The sequence below is a fragment of the Schistocerca serialis genome, chromosome 8, assembly GCF_023864345.2.
Source record: "Schistocerca serialis cubense isolate TAMUIC-IGC-003099 chromosome 8, iqSchSeri2.2, whole genome shotgun sequence".
Taxonomy (NCBI): Eukaryota; Metazoa; Arthropoda; class Insecta; order Orthoptera; family Acrididae; genus Schistocerca; species Schistocerca serialis.
The window spans coordinates 276,075,484-276,091,379 of NC_064645.1; the positions used below are offsets into that span (position 1 = coordinate 276,075,484).

At 41.7% G+C, this 15,896-nt stretch overlaps 1 protein-coding gene across 1 annotated transcript in view; it reads right to left on the bottom strand.

Annotated features, from left to right (window-relative positions):
* The window catches only part of LOC126416075 (protein unc-80 homolog), a 1,008,688-nt gene that overhangs the window by 856,942 nt on the left and 135,850 nt on the right, over positions 1-15,896 (bottom strand). Inside the window, exon 3 of the mRNA XM_050083557.1 lies at positions 467-515. Coding sequence (XP_049939514.1) covers positions 467-515 — 49 coding nt within the window. The remainder of the gene's footprint in view (positions 1-466; positions 516-15,896) is intronic.

Here is a 15,896-nt window from a genome sequence, read left to right on the forward strand (position 1 = left end):
CTCTCTACCGCTTCCAGATATAACAACGATCTTCTCAGGAGAAAAAAGGTGTATAATTAGAGTTGTGCAGCTGATGGTGCAAATATGCACTTTCCAAAATACTAACAGCCGTAGACAGCCACCTAAGAAATGTTTTGTTAACATTGCCTGGTCAGACGTGTAAGGTGGTTTTCTCTCATCAATGTTTTAAACTAAAATACTGTTTTTACCCTGTGAAGACGGTTGTTAGAACTGAAACCGGTAGATAATATATGTACAATTTTGCAACTGAATGTGAGAATACGTTTTTTTGGAAATAAGTCATGAGGTTTCAAAATAACTGAAAGAGAAGATAAATGCGATCTAGGCTTGTCATTACACCCATCTCTCAGAAGGCTCATTGTACGACTAGCGGTTACCTGTGACTGTATCTACTTCATTAGTTTCGCGGCTAGTGTCATGTTTAACGTGCAGCGTTAGTACTCACCATACAAGAGGCCTCGTGTAGCTTTCCCAGCTTTGGGCGGATGAAAGGGCTGTAACAAAAAAACAACTCATCACATCATGGAAGTATCTGGACAGTTCTGCCCTTCATAGGTTTTATTAGACAACTATGTACATCTGCATGTCAAAATGACTGCATTTTCTGCAATTTGTAGTATTACGATGTTGTTAAAACAATAGTAATTATCCAGTTTAATCTAGGCGAACTTGATGCGGATTTAACTCTTAAATGTTTCACTCTTAAAAAGGCTTAACGTACAGAAAATCCACACTGTCTTTCGAATACATTTACGTAGCTCGTGGCTGAGGTTTCATTGTGGGCAAGCAATTATCCGTCACACACCTTGTTGTTGTGAGTAAAAATTCATGACTTAGCGGAACTTATACCAAATCATCATTAATAATCACTCAAGTATTAATTTGTGTACATAAAATTTATTCTCATGTAGCCTTGGAATGCCTTGATCACTTTCAACAAAACTTGGTACGTGAAGACTTACTTTGCAAAACACACTTATCAAGTCTGTATCCCACAGCCACCTCTCAATCTGATGGATCCTCATTGTACCGTTAAGAGGTTACAATGCGTAATGACACTATTTTCCTGCTCACAATTAATAAATCACAGAGGTAGTTTTTTGTAAAGTGGAGTGAATTTGATATCACCATGATTTTCCAACAGCGCTCTTTTGTCATTCAAGAGTGGGTTAATCCAACAAGTTATTTGTCCTTTCAACTGGAGGAGAAGCCAAAGAAAGGTATTAAAAAGCTATTATACTCTTTGTCTCCATGACTTCACCCACCATTGCACAACACATGTATCGTCTGGTTCAAATGGCTCTGAACACTATGGGACTTAACATCTGAGGTCATCAGTTCCCTATAACTTAGAACTACTTAAACCTAACTAACCTAAGGACATCACACACATCCATGCCCGAGGCAGGATTCGAACCTGCGACTGTAGCGGTCGCGCGGTTCCAGACTGTAGCGCCTAGAACCGCTCGACCACCCAGCCGGTCGACATATATATTGCAAACATCTCCTCCTCCCCCCTCTATTTATCTCTTCCCTCCTCTCCTACTCTCTGTCCACATCCTCTTCCACTCTCTCTCCAGTGAACCTTTCTCCCCCCCTCTCTCTCTGTTCATCTCCTCCTCCCCCCAACTATCTGTCCTACACACTGTCCCTGTGCCCATCTCCCCCTCCCCTCTCACTCTTTCAATTTCCTCCTTGCCTTTCTATAGCTACCGATGGTAAATGACGGAAACAGGAGATTTTCTTAGGTTTTTACTACATATTAATACTTTTCACATTTTCTCGTGTTACGTGGCTGCCAGTCCTCAGTTCATGCAAAATCTTCACTTCCTCCCCCTCTCTCTGTCCATTTCCTTCTGCCCCATCTCTCTTTAAATCTCCTTCTGTCCCCCTCTCTCGTCTATCTCCTTATTGCTCTCTATCCATCTCCTCCTCCCCACCTCTGCCTATTCATCTCCTCCTGCCCCCTCTCTGTAAATATCTCCTCCTACCCACTCTCTTCCTATTCATCCCCTTCTATATCCATCTAAAACTTCCCCCAACATGCTCATGTAGCCCCTGCAAAACAGGTCGATAAAACAAGTTAATACTACTCTTACAGCATGTAGTCCTGCAGGGCAGTCTACACATACCCCTGATGTATAAGTTGCCACGCAAATCAGGTTGGGAAAGCAGGCCGCTTCTAGACTAAAACAACATGCCTGTCATGCAGGGCAGCCTACAGCTTGAAGGCTGGAAATGGTTTCTTGCCCCTGACATGTAGGCTTCCCTGTAAAACAGGTTGATTAAACAGGGCAATGTTATGCCCACACAACACACCTGTCATGCCAGGCAGACTCCTCAGAGCTGAAAACCGTTTCCTGCCTATATCTGTGCTCCTATGAGAGCTAGCAGGTTATAGCCCTCACTGCAGTTATACTCATGAAGTGTGCTGTTAGTATGCCAAATTTGATTGAAATCGGTCCAGGGGTGATGCTGGACATAGGTAAACACATTCTTATATATAATTCATTTTTGTGTTAAAGTAGTATTTCAACAAACCTGTAAAGGATTCTATTTTGTACTTTGTATGCTGTTCTAGTTTTGAAAACATAAAAATTAACTGAGGCTATCTTTCCACAATAGATGTATTTTATTCTTTTTCCTGTATAATGTAAGTCTGGAATTACTGAGTAACCAGAAAACTCCAGGTAGTCAGTTAGTTAATTACTAAATTTTGGTGACAGAGTGGTATGAACGGTAATTACATCTAAAATGTAATGCATTGCTATCCATTAAGACTGCAGCGCCAGTAAGATAGAAAATAACTACATTGCACTTATTACATATCTACAGTATAAGAGGAAGAAAAGATGATTAAATTTGTAGGTAATTTGGGGTATACAGGGTGCAAAATTTAGTACACAAAGTTTCACTCTGTTACCAACAACGGGTCTAACCTGACTGTATGATGAGTCTAACTGAGCTTGGATAACAGATATACTCAATACTATCTCAATTCTAAGCCAGAATTCATCGATATCTGACTAGTGGTGGTGCGCCTTTCATTCAGCAACTCATAACAAGCTGACAGATCTTAAGAAAGGGCTGGCCAGAACAACAGTCTCACATTCACTGTATGAGGTATGACTGGACATCAATTGCAACATAAGTCTCGCGTTGTCTCGCTGAAAGATGACGTACCAGAGAATTCGAGGATAGGGCACAGCCACTGGCCTTAACACATCAGAAATATGACCCCTGGTGCCCAAATTGTCAGCTATGCCAACCCTAGGTTGTGTACCCATTGGCATCCCATACAATCACAGCACTGGAATCATATGACAAATACAATTTGGTAGCCTTTGTTCTCCTCGTAGCCTCCACACATGGGTACAGTATCATGATGCTATGTGCCGAACAGAAATTCCACGAAAAGACTGCTACCCCTGCATCCAGGATTAGTGCTAGGCACACCACTATTGGCATGTCGCTTTCTACATCAAGTGAAGCCGAAATGACGTTCGCAGTATGGACAGTCTGTGATGCTCCAAACGTTGTCGCACTGTCCATGTAAGTACCTGTCTTCAGTAATATATATCTACGATAAACTCACTGGCACTCAACAACAAATTTATTCATCTTTGAGACGAATTAATATCGTGTTGCTACTATCAACAAATTTTCTCTCAGGGTGATAGGTCTTAGTTTTGGAAAGACAGTCATTAGCTTAGGCCAGTACAAGACATGCACATTTAAGTTCACGCATTCGCAATGTGTGTTTTTCGCATTACAATAAGCTACATGTAGACTGATGTATAATGAAGCCACTGTAACATGTTGGCAGCAGCTCGGCATATACTGTAGTTAAGACCTTATCTCCTTACCTTGAACGGCATTTCGTGTTTCTGCATCGTCACTTCACAACCTGTCAACTACTGCAGCTGGTGGGGAGGCAGTGGCCACAGCTGAGCACAGGGGCTCTTCAGAGCCTTTCTCCTGTACGCTTCCCGTACCTTTTACAGCATACAGTACGATAGTCTTCTCTTCAGACATTTTAATCAATGGGTCTCTGCGTTACAGGTCTGTCACTTCTGGACATACCTCCTAGGAAGAACATTCTAGGCGCTCATCCAGCAAGGGATCTCGTCTGCTTTCAACATGCCCGAAGGGTCGCTTCTAAGGTCAATCATTTACAGGGGCATCCAAGAATTTTGTATACATACGCCTTGTTGCACACTTCCCCCACTATTACGTCACACTGTGTGCGCAGGGAGAGGGCAAAACTGTAACCGCGCCGCATTTAGATAGCAATACGACGTCACAAGGAACACTGAATGTCTTGCATCTTGGTTTGTCTTACCTTGCAGCTTGGTTTCATATTTTCTAATAACGTAGATAGCAAACAAAAACTTTCAGTATTATTTAATTATTTTCCGCCCACTGAAGACAGAATAAAATTTATGTCTGGTGCAAAGAGTCGCCATACCGGCAGGTGAAAATAATTTCGCTGATTTTTGTCACTCATGTTGCCGTGTAAATCGTGACTCAATTAGTTTCATAACCGAAAAAAGCGTTTCACGCAAACATGTTGATGGAAACATTTTATCACGTTTGCAACCTCATTATGGAGATAAGGAAACCGTTCCTGAAGAAAACAATGTAGAACTCCTGGAAAGTTTAATAGCAAAAGAATTTTTCTTTTAAATGGAACTGCAGTGCAGATCCATCGATTCCATCTTCACATGCACAGAGGCGCTTTCAACTGAAATGACAAATGGTCTCGAAAGCAGGTCAGGAACAGATGTAAGACTGGCAGTGTCCTCAAAACTTTTAGAGAACTATTCCTATAATTATTTCAGTCTAGTGATAAGTTTCTCAAAATTCGCGAGCCTGTGAGCTCACGGAAATAGGCGATTTTTTGTTAGAAATTACCTCATCCACAACGCGATTTTCCTTGCGTCCCCATCAAATCAGAAATAAGTCGTTTCTTGTCTGCCAACCTATTTTGTGGATAGTGTGTAGTCAAGTCAGCTGAAAGTGAGAGGGCTGCAGTCCATTCTGGACGATCTATTATTCGTTTCTCCGTTTGTTTTCTCTTCAGAAACACAACAACTGTTAATCTTAAATCAAAAAGTCGTTCGAGGCACGCCCCTTGACTTAACCGACGTTCTTTGTTAATATGTAACGCCTCCATACTCCTAATTCAGTTCCTTAAAAACTGTTGCAACCGACGATGTAATAATGCGTGCGACATCAGAAAATTTGCTACTCGTACCACCACGCCTGTAAATTTAGCACAAAGTGCTTCTTGATGTACAGAACAATGAATTCCGTGCAAAGCGTCTGTCAATTGCCATAAGTTTTTCCTGTTTCATCGTCGACTAAATATTTGAATTATTTCTGATGGTACAACAGAACATGCAAAAAGAACGATTTAATTCCAAGTTACATTAATGTAAAGGTTAAAAACAGTTCTACAGTGGCACAAAAGTCGAAATCATTTGCAGAACGATATTGGTTACTACATGAAATTAAGATGCTCCATTCGAAAAAACAGCACCTAAACATGATGCTCTATGAGACTCATCTAGAATTGGCAAAAAACGTAGGAAACGCCGCAGTTTTCATGGCACTAGTAGAAAAAACTGAGCACAGCACATACATAGCAATGAAACATTTACAAAACAAACATAAACACAAGATAATGAAACTAACAGTAAAAAAGACGCAAAAATACATTTACATTTTAAATGTGAAGCCACATGAACACCAACACACATTCGTTCCACGCTTAGTTAACCTAACAGAGACAGAACTACACGAAAACGAAAAAATGCTCTTGGAAAAAGGTTTGAAACACTGCACCAATAGCAAAGTGAACAATCAATACATAGAAAATCTCATAGTAGAAACCGAACACATCCTTACACGTGAAGAACAACAAAATAATTGTGAAATAAACATAGGACTAACAAGAGAACTAGTAAAAAAAGAAATAAAAGACATAATAAAACAAACACAGCAGATACACAATAAGAACAACCAAACAGAAGCAGCTACTATGAAAAGGTTAAAACAAAAGTTAACAAACAACAACATATTAATAACAAGAGCAGACAAGGGAAATGTAACAGTACTCATGGATAAAGAGCAATACATCACAAAAACCAAGGAATACATAAACACCAACGCAATACAAAAACTGAAGTCAGATCCAACTACACGATTCCAGGCAAATGTGAAACGAACACTGAAAAACATTGAACACACACTCACAGACAAACAGAAATACTACTTAACACAGAAAAAACCCACAAGCACCAACACTCCGCAGTCAACCGAAAGTACATAAAGACAGAATGCCAATGAGACCTGTTATCAACTTCAAGAAAGCCCCAACATACCGCATAGCCAAACACCTCCAAAAGTTAGTTACAAAACACTATAAAGTAGAAAACAACAGAACAGTGATAAACACAGGGAACCTAATAGAAAACATACAGAACATACAGGTACCACACACAGCATCACTGATTTCATTCGATATAGAAAATATGTATACCTCCATCCCTATCACAGAAACAATAGAAATTATAGAACAAAATCTCTCATCCCACAGCAACCTCACCACAGACGCAATAAAAGAAATAACAGATATGCTCAGACTGACAACTGAACAAAACTACTTTCAGTTTGAGGAAGAATATTATCTACAAACTGATGGACTGCCCATGGGATCCCCAATATCAGGAACACTAGCAAACATTTTCATCAGTCACCTTGAAAATCAGATATTTGATAAGATAACCACAAATGAAAGTTTCAAAATCATATATTGGTACAGATACGTGGATGACATTATTTGTCTGGTAGACGAACCAAGTGAAAAAATAGATGAACCCCATTCAGAATTAAACAAAGCTCATAAGAACATAAAATTCACACTTGAAAAAGAAAAAGAAAATCAAATAAATTTTCTTGACATTACAATTAAAAAAGAAAATGGAAAACATACATTTAACATCTTTAGAAAACCAACAGCCACGGACACAATAATACATTCCACATCCAACCACCCCCAAAGCCAGAAACTTGCAGCACTAAGACACATGTTACATAGATTAAACAGAATCCCACTCAGCAAGAGAAACTATGAACAAAAAATGAACACGATCATACAAATAGCTAGGAACAATGGGTATGACACACATGTGGTACACAGGCTCAATCAAAAAATAAAAACACAAATAGAAAACAAACACAACATTTCCACAATGCAAAAGAACTCAGCAGCTGAAAACTTACAGACACACTCAACAAACACACACAATGACAACATCATACAGAAAAGAACCAGATGGTACACCATGACCTACACACATAAACTAACACACAGAGTTGCAAACATCCTAAAGAGACAGGGCTTCAAAATAGCATATAAGCCTGGGCAAACCCTTCAATCACATCTAAGCCAGCCAGCTACCAAGAGGCTCAAATTCCAACAATCAGGAATATATAAACTTGAACGTCAAAGTTGTGATGCAGTATACATAGGCATGACATGCAGGAATTTTGAAACAAGATACAAAGAACATATCAGATGTTGGAAGTATGAAACAAACCATTCCACATTTGCAGAGCATTTAAAACACTACAACCATCATCCTACAAACATGGAACAAGAAATGAAAATAATGAGAATAAGCAACCATGACAAACATCTTATACAAATGCAAGAAAACTTCCACATCCAGAAAGCCATAGCAGAAAACAAACATGTGATAAATGAACAAACACACATCAGCACAGGCTCCCTACTACACTTAATAAAGGAAATGATAACTTAAAAAAATAAAATATATATATATACATATACATATATACTACTATACTATATACATATATACTACACTTAATAAAGGAAATGATAACTTAAAAAAATAAAAAAAAGATATACATATATATATATATATATATATATAACACCAAAATACAGACACCCACCCACACACACACACACACACACACACACACACACACACACAGACCCCGCCCCCCCCCAAAAAAAAAATCGTAACACTAAAATACAGACAGACACACACACACACACACACAGCACAAAAAAGTATATATCACAGCAAAACACACACACACACACATACACAGGACAAAAACAAAAATAAATAAATAAATACAATAAAATAAAATAAAATTAAATTAATACCACACCAAAAAACACTAACACACACACACACACAAACGCACACACAAATGCATACACGAACAGACCACAGATACTTCAATAGTTACACTCATAAGTTTGGCAGTAATATTCGATCTTTGGCAAAAACATTTGACAGTCGGCAGCAGAAACCAAAACATTGCATAAAAACAAACGTTCAGTGCATAGTGCTGTGGAATGTGGAAAAACAGCAAATTGGCGCTCATAGGAAGAAGAACAACACCAAAAATGCAACAGGAGCGTAATATGTAAGAAACTCTCTACGCAACTTGTAAGTACAGTTCAAAACATTACTACTTAATAGGAAATACCAACCACCAGAACTGTTTATAACCTATAGGCACAGTAACAAAAATGTAAATAAAATAGCTAACATATGTACATATTCCAGGCCACTGATGATGCCTTGCAGAAAATAAAGGCGAAACGCGTATGGCACTAAAATTGTGTTTTATTCAGTTGCTGTCAGACGGTCCATAAGTGAAATTTATCAATATACCGTAGTATTACGCGCAACTGAGGAGGACAGGACCACAAAAGTTGAAGATGTACTATAATGCCTTTCCGTAGCAAATTTGGGGTGCCCTTCGGTTATGCGACTGCATAACAGATATTTCGACTCATCATCTCTCCATTCTGTGATTTGCATTCATTTTCGAAGGCTGGGGCGATGGATATCTAGACTGCCTTTTTTTATGCGAACAACCAGTGGGTCTATGAACTGCCTTTAGATCACAAATAAATAGCTAATGATAAACAGCGCTGACACCACCTTTCTGCAGTACTGAAGAAAGTCGTGCCGGCCATAAAACGCCGCACCAAAAGCCAGAAGAAATAGTGTACTATCTCACTGTTAAATGAAATGTCGCCCTGGACCTAATACTTTCGACAAAGACGAAGGAAAGCAGAAGTGTGCCGAAACAGGCAGAGCCTCAGCCCACACGTGAGCAACAATATCGCACATGCGTGAAGTTTTGCACGTCATGTTCGATCCTGAATTACACTACTTTCACAGCTTACGTGCCAATAGTAGGATGCATTTATCCTAGACAGAAGTGACGCATAACAATCTGGGTGTTGAGTGACACCCTTCTGCTTCCCCCCCCCCCCCCACCCACCCCCCCAAAATGGCTCTGAGCACTATGGGACTTAACGTCTGAGGTCATCAGTCCCCTAGAACTACTTAAACCTAACCTAAGGACATCACACACATCCATGCCCGAGGCAGAATTCGAACCTGCGACCGTAGCAGTCGCGCGGTTCTAGACTGAAACGCCTAGAACCTCTCGGCCACACCGGCCGAAACGTCGTCATTTGCCGATGAGTAGCGGAGGAGTGAGGAGCGCTTGGAAACTCCTCCGCTCACCTCGAGAATTCATAGGGCTCCTCAAGCATCCAACACATTTGTGGAAAAGGTTGTTTTCTGTGTGGCGCCTGCAAGCACTTGGTACGTGAATGTCCCGTAGCACGAGCTCCTAGACGCAGCATATGACGCCAGGTGAAAAAATGGGAGGGGGGATTATTGCTTCCGTCCTTCTCCACTCCTTACCACTACCCCGAGGAGTTACATTGCTTTCAAGACAGAAGAAAGCCAAACTAATATTATTATCAGCCGCTGGAACATCCGTAACACCCTACAATTCGGTCACCTTACAACGCGTCCACGTTCATGGAAGCAATAGAGCAGATATGTAAAATTTGACTCACTGTTAACGTTGTACGGGATGTGTGGGAAGGTGCTGGGTCGCCTCATACTCTTTTAATGCAGCTGAACACTACATCTAAATGATATCTCACCTCGGCTTCGTACAGCAGAAGTCACTGCTCCGAATGCAGCCGACTCACACAGCCAATTAACCTTCAAACGGTACTGTGCGGGTCGGATCCGACCCAGCGGTTCAGTTTTCACCGACAATGCTCTAGCCGCTCAGTGCAGGAAGTCGAGGCGGCCAGGAACCCTGCTAGCCAGTCGTGCTCTGCCTACTGGAGTGACTGCAGTTAACGCGTCAGTGACCTTGGCTTGTTACGTGTATTCCGGGTCGTATCCGACCCGACCGTACCATTAATGTTACTAATTTTACTGTGCATCTTTTTCACAGTTGTTATCCGAACATGGCTTGGAATCAACAGTTACATGCACCTGAGACAGTTCTAGCTGTGTTACGCCGCCAGGAGGATCCTTCAGACAAAGTCGCTGGTGACACTGACCTGGAAGTGTCTGTCTCAGGATTCGACGATGGAGGTCTTCTCAACAGTGATTTAGGAGAAACTGTTTTCGACTGTGATCATTTGGGTAAGACGTACAGGAGAGAAGAAGAAGGAACAGACGATAGAAATTCTGAGTTAGGTAGGGACGAGCAAACAATCTGGACCGACAAGCCTTTATGTTCAAAATATTCACGAACCGCTTCTTCAAATGTGATTACTCACCAGCCTGGACCTAAGGCCTGCCTGGACCTAAAGCGCGAAGGATTGCAGATGCAAAATAACATTCTCTTTTTATTACCGATGAAATGATAGGGAAAACTTTTAGTCATACTAATAACGAAATAGTACCCACAAAGCTCAAGTACAGTGACCCCAGCAGTTCATTTTTACGTAACTGAGATAAAAGCTTTTATTGGTCTCTTGTTTATGTGCGATGTGTTGAAAGATTCTGGCTTATGCTAAGATGGTATGTTTTTCGAGATATTTGGACCACCGATCTTTCCCTGTGCTATGTCGCAGAAGCGATTTGCATTCCTCCTACAAAACTTGAGATTTGATGATAAAGGTACTAGGGAGTCGAGAAAGACTAAAGACAAATTTACTGCGTTTCAGGAAATATGGGGTACTTTTCTAACTCATTGTTTGCAGTATTACAGCCCGTCAGAGTATTTGACGGTAGATGAATTATGTTTATACAATCGAAACCTGATAATACGGTCTGAAAATAGTTTCATTGTGTGACGCCAGAACGTTCTATTTCATTTCACGCATCCCGTATATTGGAAAAGAGCAAACAAAGAACAAAGATAATTTATCCGTACCAACTCAGTATGTTCTTAGACTTACGGACTCAGTGACAGCGAGGAATCGCAATGTGACAGCTGATAACTGATCCACTTCATATGAGCTGGCAGAGAAATTGTCTGAGCGGGAACTTACGTTAGTCGGTGCATTACGTAAGAATAAGCTTTAGACAACAATATATTGGTTTCTTTCATATCTATAAAGAATAAAAAAGTTATCCTGATGTCAACCATGCACACATTGGAACAATAAGCGATGAATCAAGCAAGCCAGAGATTGTTGAATTCTACAACCTAACAAAAGGTGGAGTGCACTTGTTAGACAAACTTTGCAAATGCAAGACTATGAAACGAAAAACCCGAAGGTGGCCATTGAGATACTTCTTCGGAATGTTAAGACATCGCAGCTGTGAACAGTTTCATATTATTCAAATGTAATACAGTACGTGCACGCGTTGGGTTTGATGACACCCTTGATGGAAAAAAGAATGCTCAACCCACGTATTTCGAGATCTCTTCGTATGACAATTGCCATGGTCTTCGAAAAAGACTACCGCACACAATCAGAATTTTCGGACAATACGAAGAAGATATAACCTGTGTGATCCTTCGAAAGACAGAAAGGTAAATGAATCTTGTGTGAAATGCAATTCATGCGTATGTGTTGAGCATAGAAGAGTATTGTGTTTAGGTGTGTGACTGATGGTTCTATTGAGGAAACAGATATATAATATGCCTTTCTATTTGTGGAAAAAATTAATTTTTAATTTATATTATATTATATTATATTTCATCAAAAAAGACAGGAACTGTGTTTCATTTTGTGTAGGTTCTTTGACTTGGATTTGATGGCCACTAAGAGCTAATGGTTATCTGTTAAGTCTCCAAAAATGATTTCTGTCATGTAGCATACTATCAATAAACTATATTCTTCAAATAATATTACTTACTGTGTTCCTCAGTGCAGGAAGTCGAGCCGGCCAGGAACCCTGCTAGCCAGTCGTGCTCTGCCTACTGGAGTGACTGCAGTTAACGCGTCAGTGACCTTGGTTTGTTACGTGTATTCCTGTGATGACGTATGGCTGCGAGACATGGACACTGAACTCATTTACAAAAGGGAAACTTAGGACAGCACAGAGAGCCATGGAGAGATCAATGCTGGGCTATACAAGAAAGGACAGGAAAAGGGCAGATGACATCCGGTCTGTGACGAAGGTTAATGACATCTTAGAGACAGTAGGTTCCTTGAAATGGCAGTGGGCTGGCCACGTCGCAAGAAGAAACGATAACAGATGGACGAAGCTAGTACTGGAGTGGAGTCCGAGGGAGCACCGGAGGCCTAGAGGAAGACCACCAGACAGATGGGACAAAGACATCAAGAAGATCACTGGTAACACCTGGCAGAGAACTGCCCAAGACCGTCCCACTTGGAGAAGACTGCTGAAAGCCTACCTGAATCCACGCCTCGAAGAGGCCACACCATTTAATGATTGAATTGGCGGATGATGATGATGATGATGATGATGATGATGATGATGATGACTGTGTTCCTCTATGCACACAAACCTCATCGAAGAGGGAGCGGATCCGATCCGACCCGACCGTACCATCTATTTCGTCTCGAATCGCCTTACTGTTTGAGGGTTAATACAGTGTCTCCAGTATCGAAAATTACGATTGGAACATCACCTGCAGCAAGTTATAGGTGTTGTCCACCTCAGGAAGCGTTTTCCGGAGACTGCACAATACTCGTACGAGATATAGCGGCATCCCAGGACAGTTATATCCAGCAACTTTGACACAAAGTCGATCTTAGTGCCAGGCTGCTAACGCGATAATCGGCACATTATGAATGGAGAAGTTAAAGGGGCTACAACAAAAGACAAGCAAATCTAATACAAAATGAAAGTGAAAACCAAAAGGTTGTTCACACAACTATGGCATGCGGAAGGTGATCGTGAAAGGATTCCGCTAGGGAACTCTGGTAGTTACCGTGGGTGAAGACAGTCTGTACTAACAACACGCGGTTCTGCTGCATGGAACTGCACAAGCCGCATATGCTATCAGTGCATTAGAAGGAGTGTTCTGATTCAAAGCTGACAGACTTGAATTCGACGGAATGGACTGTCTGTTCTCTTCAATTCGAGGAATAGTGGTAGTAGTGATACCAGTAATAGTGGAATAACACGTTCTCGATTTTCAAGCCGCGTCAATTCGAATAAAATCCTCGAGCTTTCGATGACCACCTCCGCCATTGTCGTCAGGAGTTCACTAACTGCCGGGGCTGCTACGGTTTCTCGCTTATATAGGCATAATGACATCATCAGCAGCCAATCAGGTAGACCCAATATGGCGCGCGCGAGTAAGTCGACCCGGGCAGCTAGCGGCGCTATTGCCCGTGGCAGCACCGGTGCTCCGCTCCTCTATACGAGATACGCTGGATCTTTTGGCCCCACATTTTCCATCTGGAATCATTAAGTTGTTCCGTCACCTCCTAACGACAACGTACGCTTTTGTACTGCTATGAATATTATGAGATGACGGACGGCACTGCCATGGGATCACAACTGTCTCCAGCAGTCGCAAATTTCTTCATGGAGCACTTTGGGGAGCACACTGCGACATTACGGCCGTCTTGCTTTCTACGATACGTTGATGACACCTTCCTAATACGGCCTCATGGTGAAGATACACTACAGCAGTTCATCGATCACATGAATGGTGTCCGTGCCAACATTACATTTACCGCCGAGATGAAGAAGCACGGAAAGCTACCATTCTTGGATGTTTTGGTTGAGCGGAAGGCAGGACAGCAGCTTGGTCATTCAGTGTACCGGAAACCAACACACACTGATCGGTACGTGAACGCCAACCACCATGTACACAAGAAAGCGGTCCTGAACACGTTGTTTCATAGAGCCAAGATTATCTCTGACGACGACCACCTATAGTCTGAATTGCAGAACTTAAAACGTGTGTTGGGGAAAATGCATACAGCAAAAGAGACATCGCAAACGTTTTCAAGGGCCGCCGACGAAAGACACCCGGTGAATCAGTAGAAGAGGCCAAACGGACTGCATTCCTGCCATACTGTGGAGGAACTAGCAGCAAGTTAGGACGCCTGCTGCAGAAACTGGGCTAAGACCAGTGTTTCGGACCGTCCCCAAGATACGAGATATGTTGCGCCTTGTTAAAGACGACATTGCTCTTCGAGTGTCCAACGTGTATGGTGTACCCTGTGAATGTGGCAGCATGTATATCGGACAAACAATTAGCACGGTTGCTGCCTGCCCCTGGCGCCACGTGACGTCACCGGTGCTGCCACGCTAGCTCCCCGGGTCGACTTACGCTCACCCGCCACATTGGGTCTGTCTGATTGGCTGCTGTTGATGTCATCATTCCTATATAAGCGAGAAACCGTAGCAGCCCCGGCAGTATATGAACTCCTGACGACGATGGCGGAGATGGTCATCGAAAGCTCGAGGATTTTATTCGAATTGACGCGGCTTGAAAACCGAAAACGTTTTATTCATGTATGCCGTCGCGAAAGACTCCGAGGACAGTGGATCATTTTTAAAAGGATATAGGGTATGTCGTGGTATTACAAAACAAAGGTATTTCATATAGTGAGGTATTTACATACTTACATGCACAACGCGACAAGTACTGTGCACGAAGCTCGTTGTGGCCTTACAGCAAAAATCATCCCGGCATTTACCTGAAGTATTTTGGAAAACTGTTGTAAAGCCAGATCAGTACTTATAGAATACAGTACACTACTTCCTCACATCTGAGATGGCTACAACGTTGTGCCCCCTAAGAGCCGAATCTACTCGTTAGGTTGAATTCCTATAAACCATGAGACGTCTAAGTATTGCTGTAGACGTCAGACGCTACAGTAAATCAGCCAGACCAGACTCGAGTGGACGAGACTGAGATAATGATATTGGCTAACCGAGACTTCGAATGAAGAGAATTATCTGAATAAGGTGAAATAAGTTTTTATACCAAATAGATCAGGGAATTATCTCATGTGTTTTGCTCTTGCAGTTCAGGACCACTCTGTATATTTTTCAATAAAGAACAAACAAATGGACCTGAAAGATAGTAAAACACGTTGATGATGTAGGCCAAAGCAATAAATTAGTTTTTACCAGCTGTAGGACTCACACCTGCATCTCCTGCGTAGTAGGCAGGTGCGCTATCCATTACGCCACACATATCACAGTTACATGGACTACGATAGTACATATCCATCACTGATATACATACCAACTCACACCTCAGCCCATTACTATTCTCCTAAACTCGCATCAGTATTGTCAAGGCTCACCAACATTAGCAATGAGCGAAATGCCGTTAATTCTGCCTGTACCTCAGGTGTAGGTGATATATTCCTGGTCCCTGAGGCATATTATCGTTATCACAGATAGAGGTGAGACTCAGCATCATTATCACAGATAAAGGTGAGACTTAATACATCCCAGCAGTACCAACAATGTATGATTAATATGTCACCATTGCCTGAGGTACAGGCAGGCGTAACCACAGTTCACTCATTACGAAGGTGCTATTCTAATATTAGAGAGCCTTGGAAGCACTGATGCAAGTTTAGAAGGAGGATAACAATGAGCTGAGGC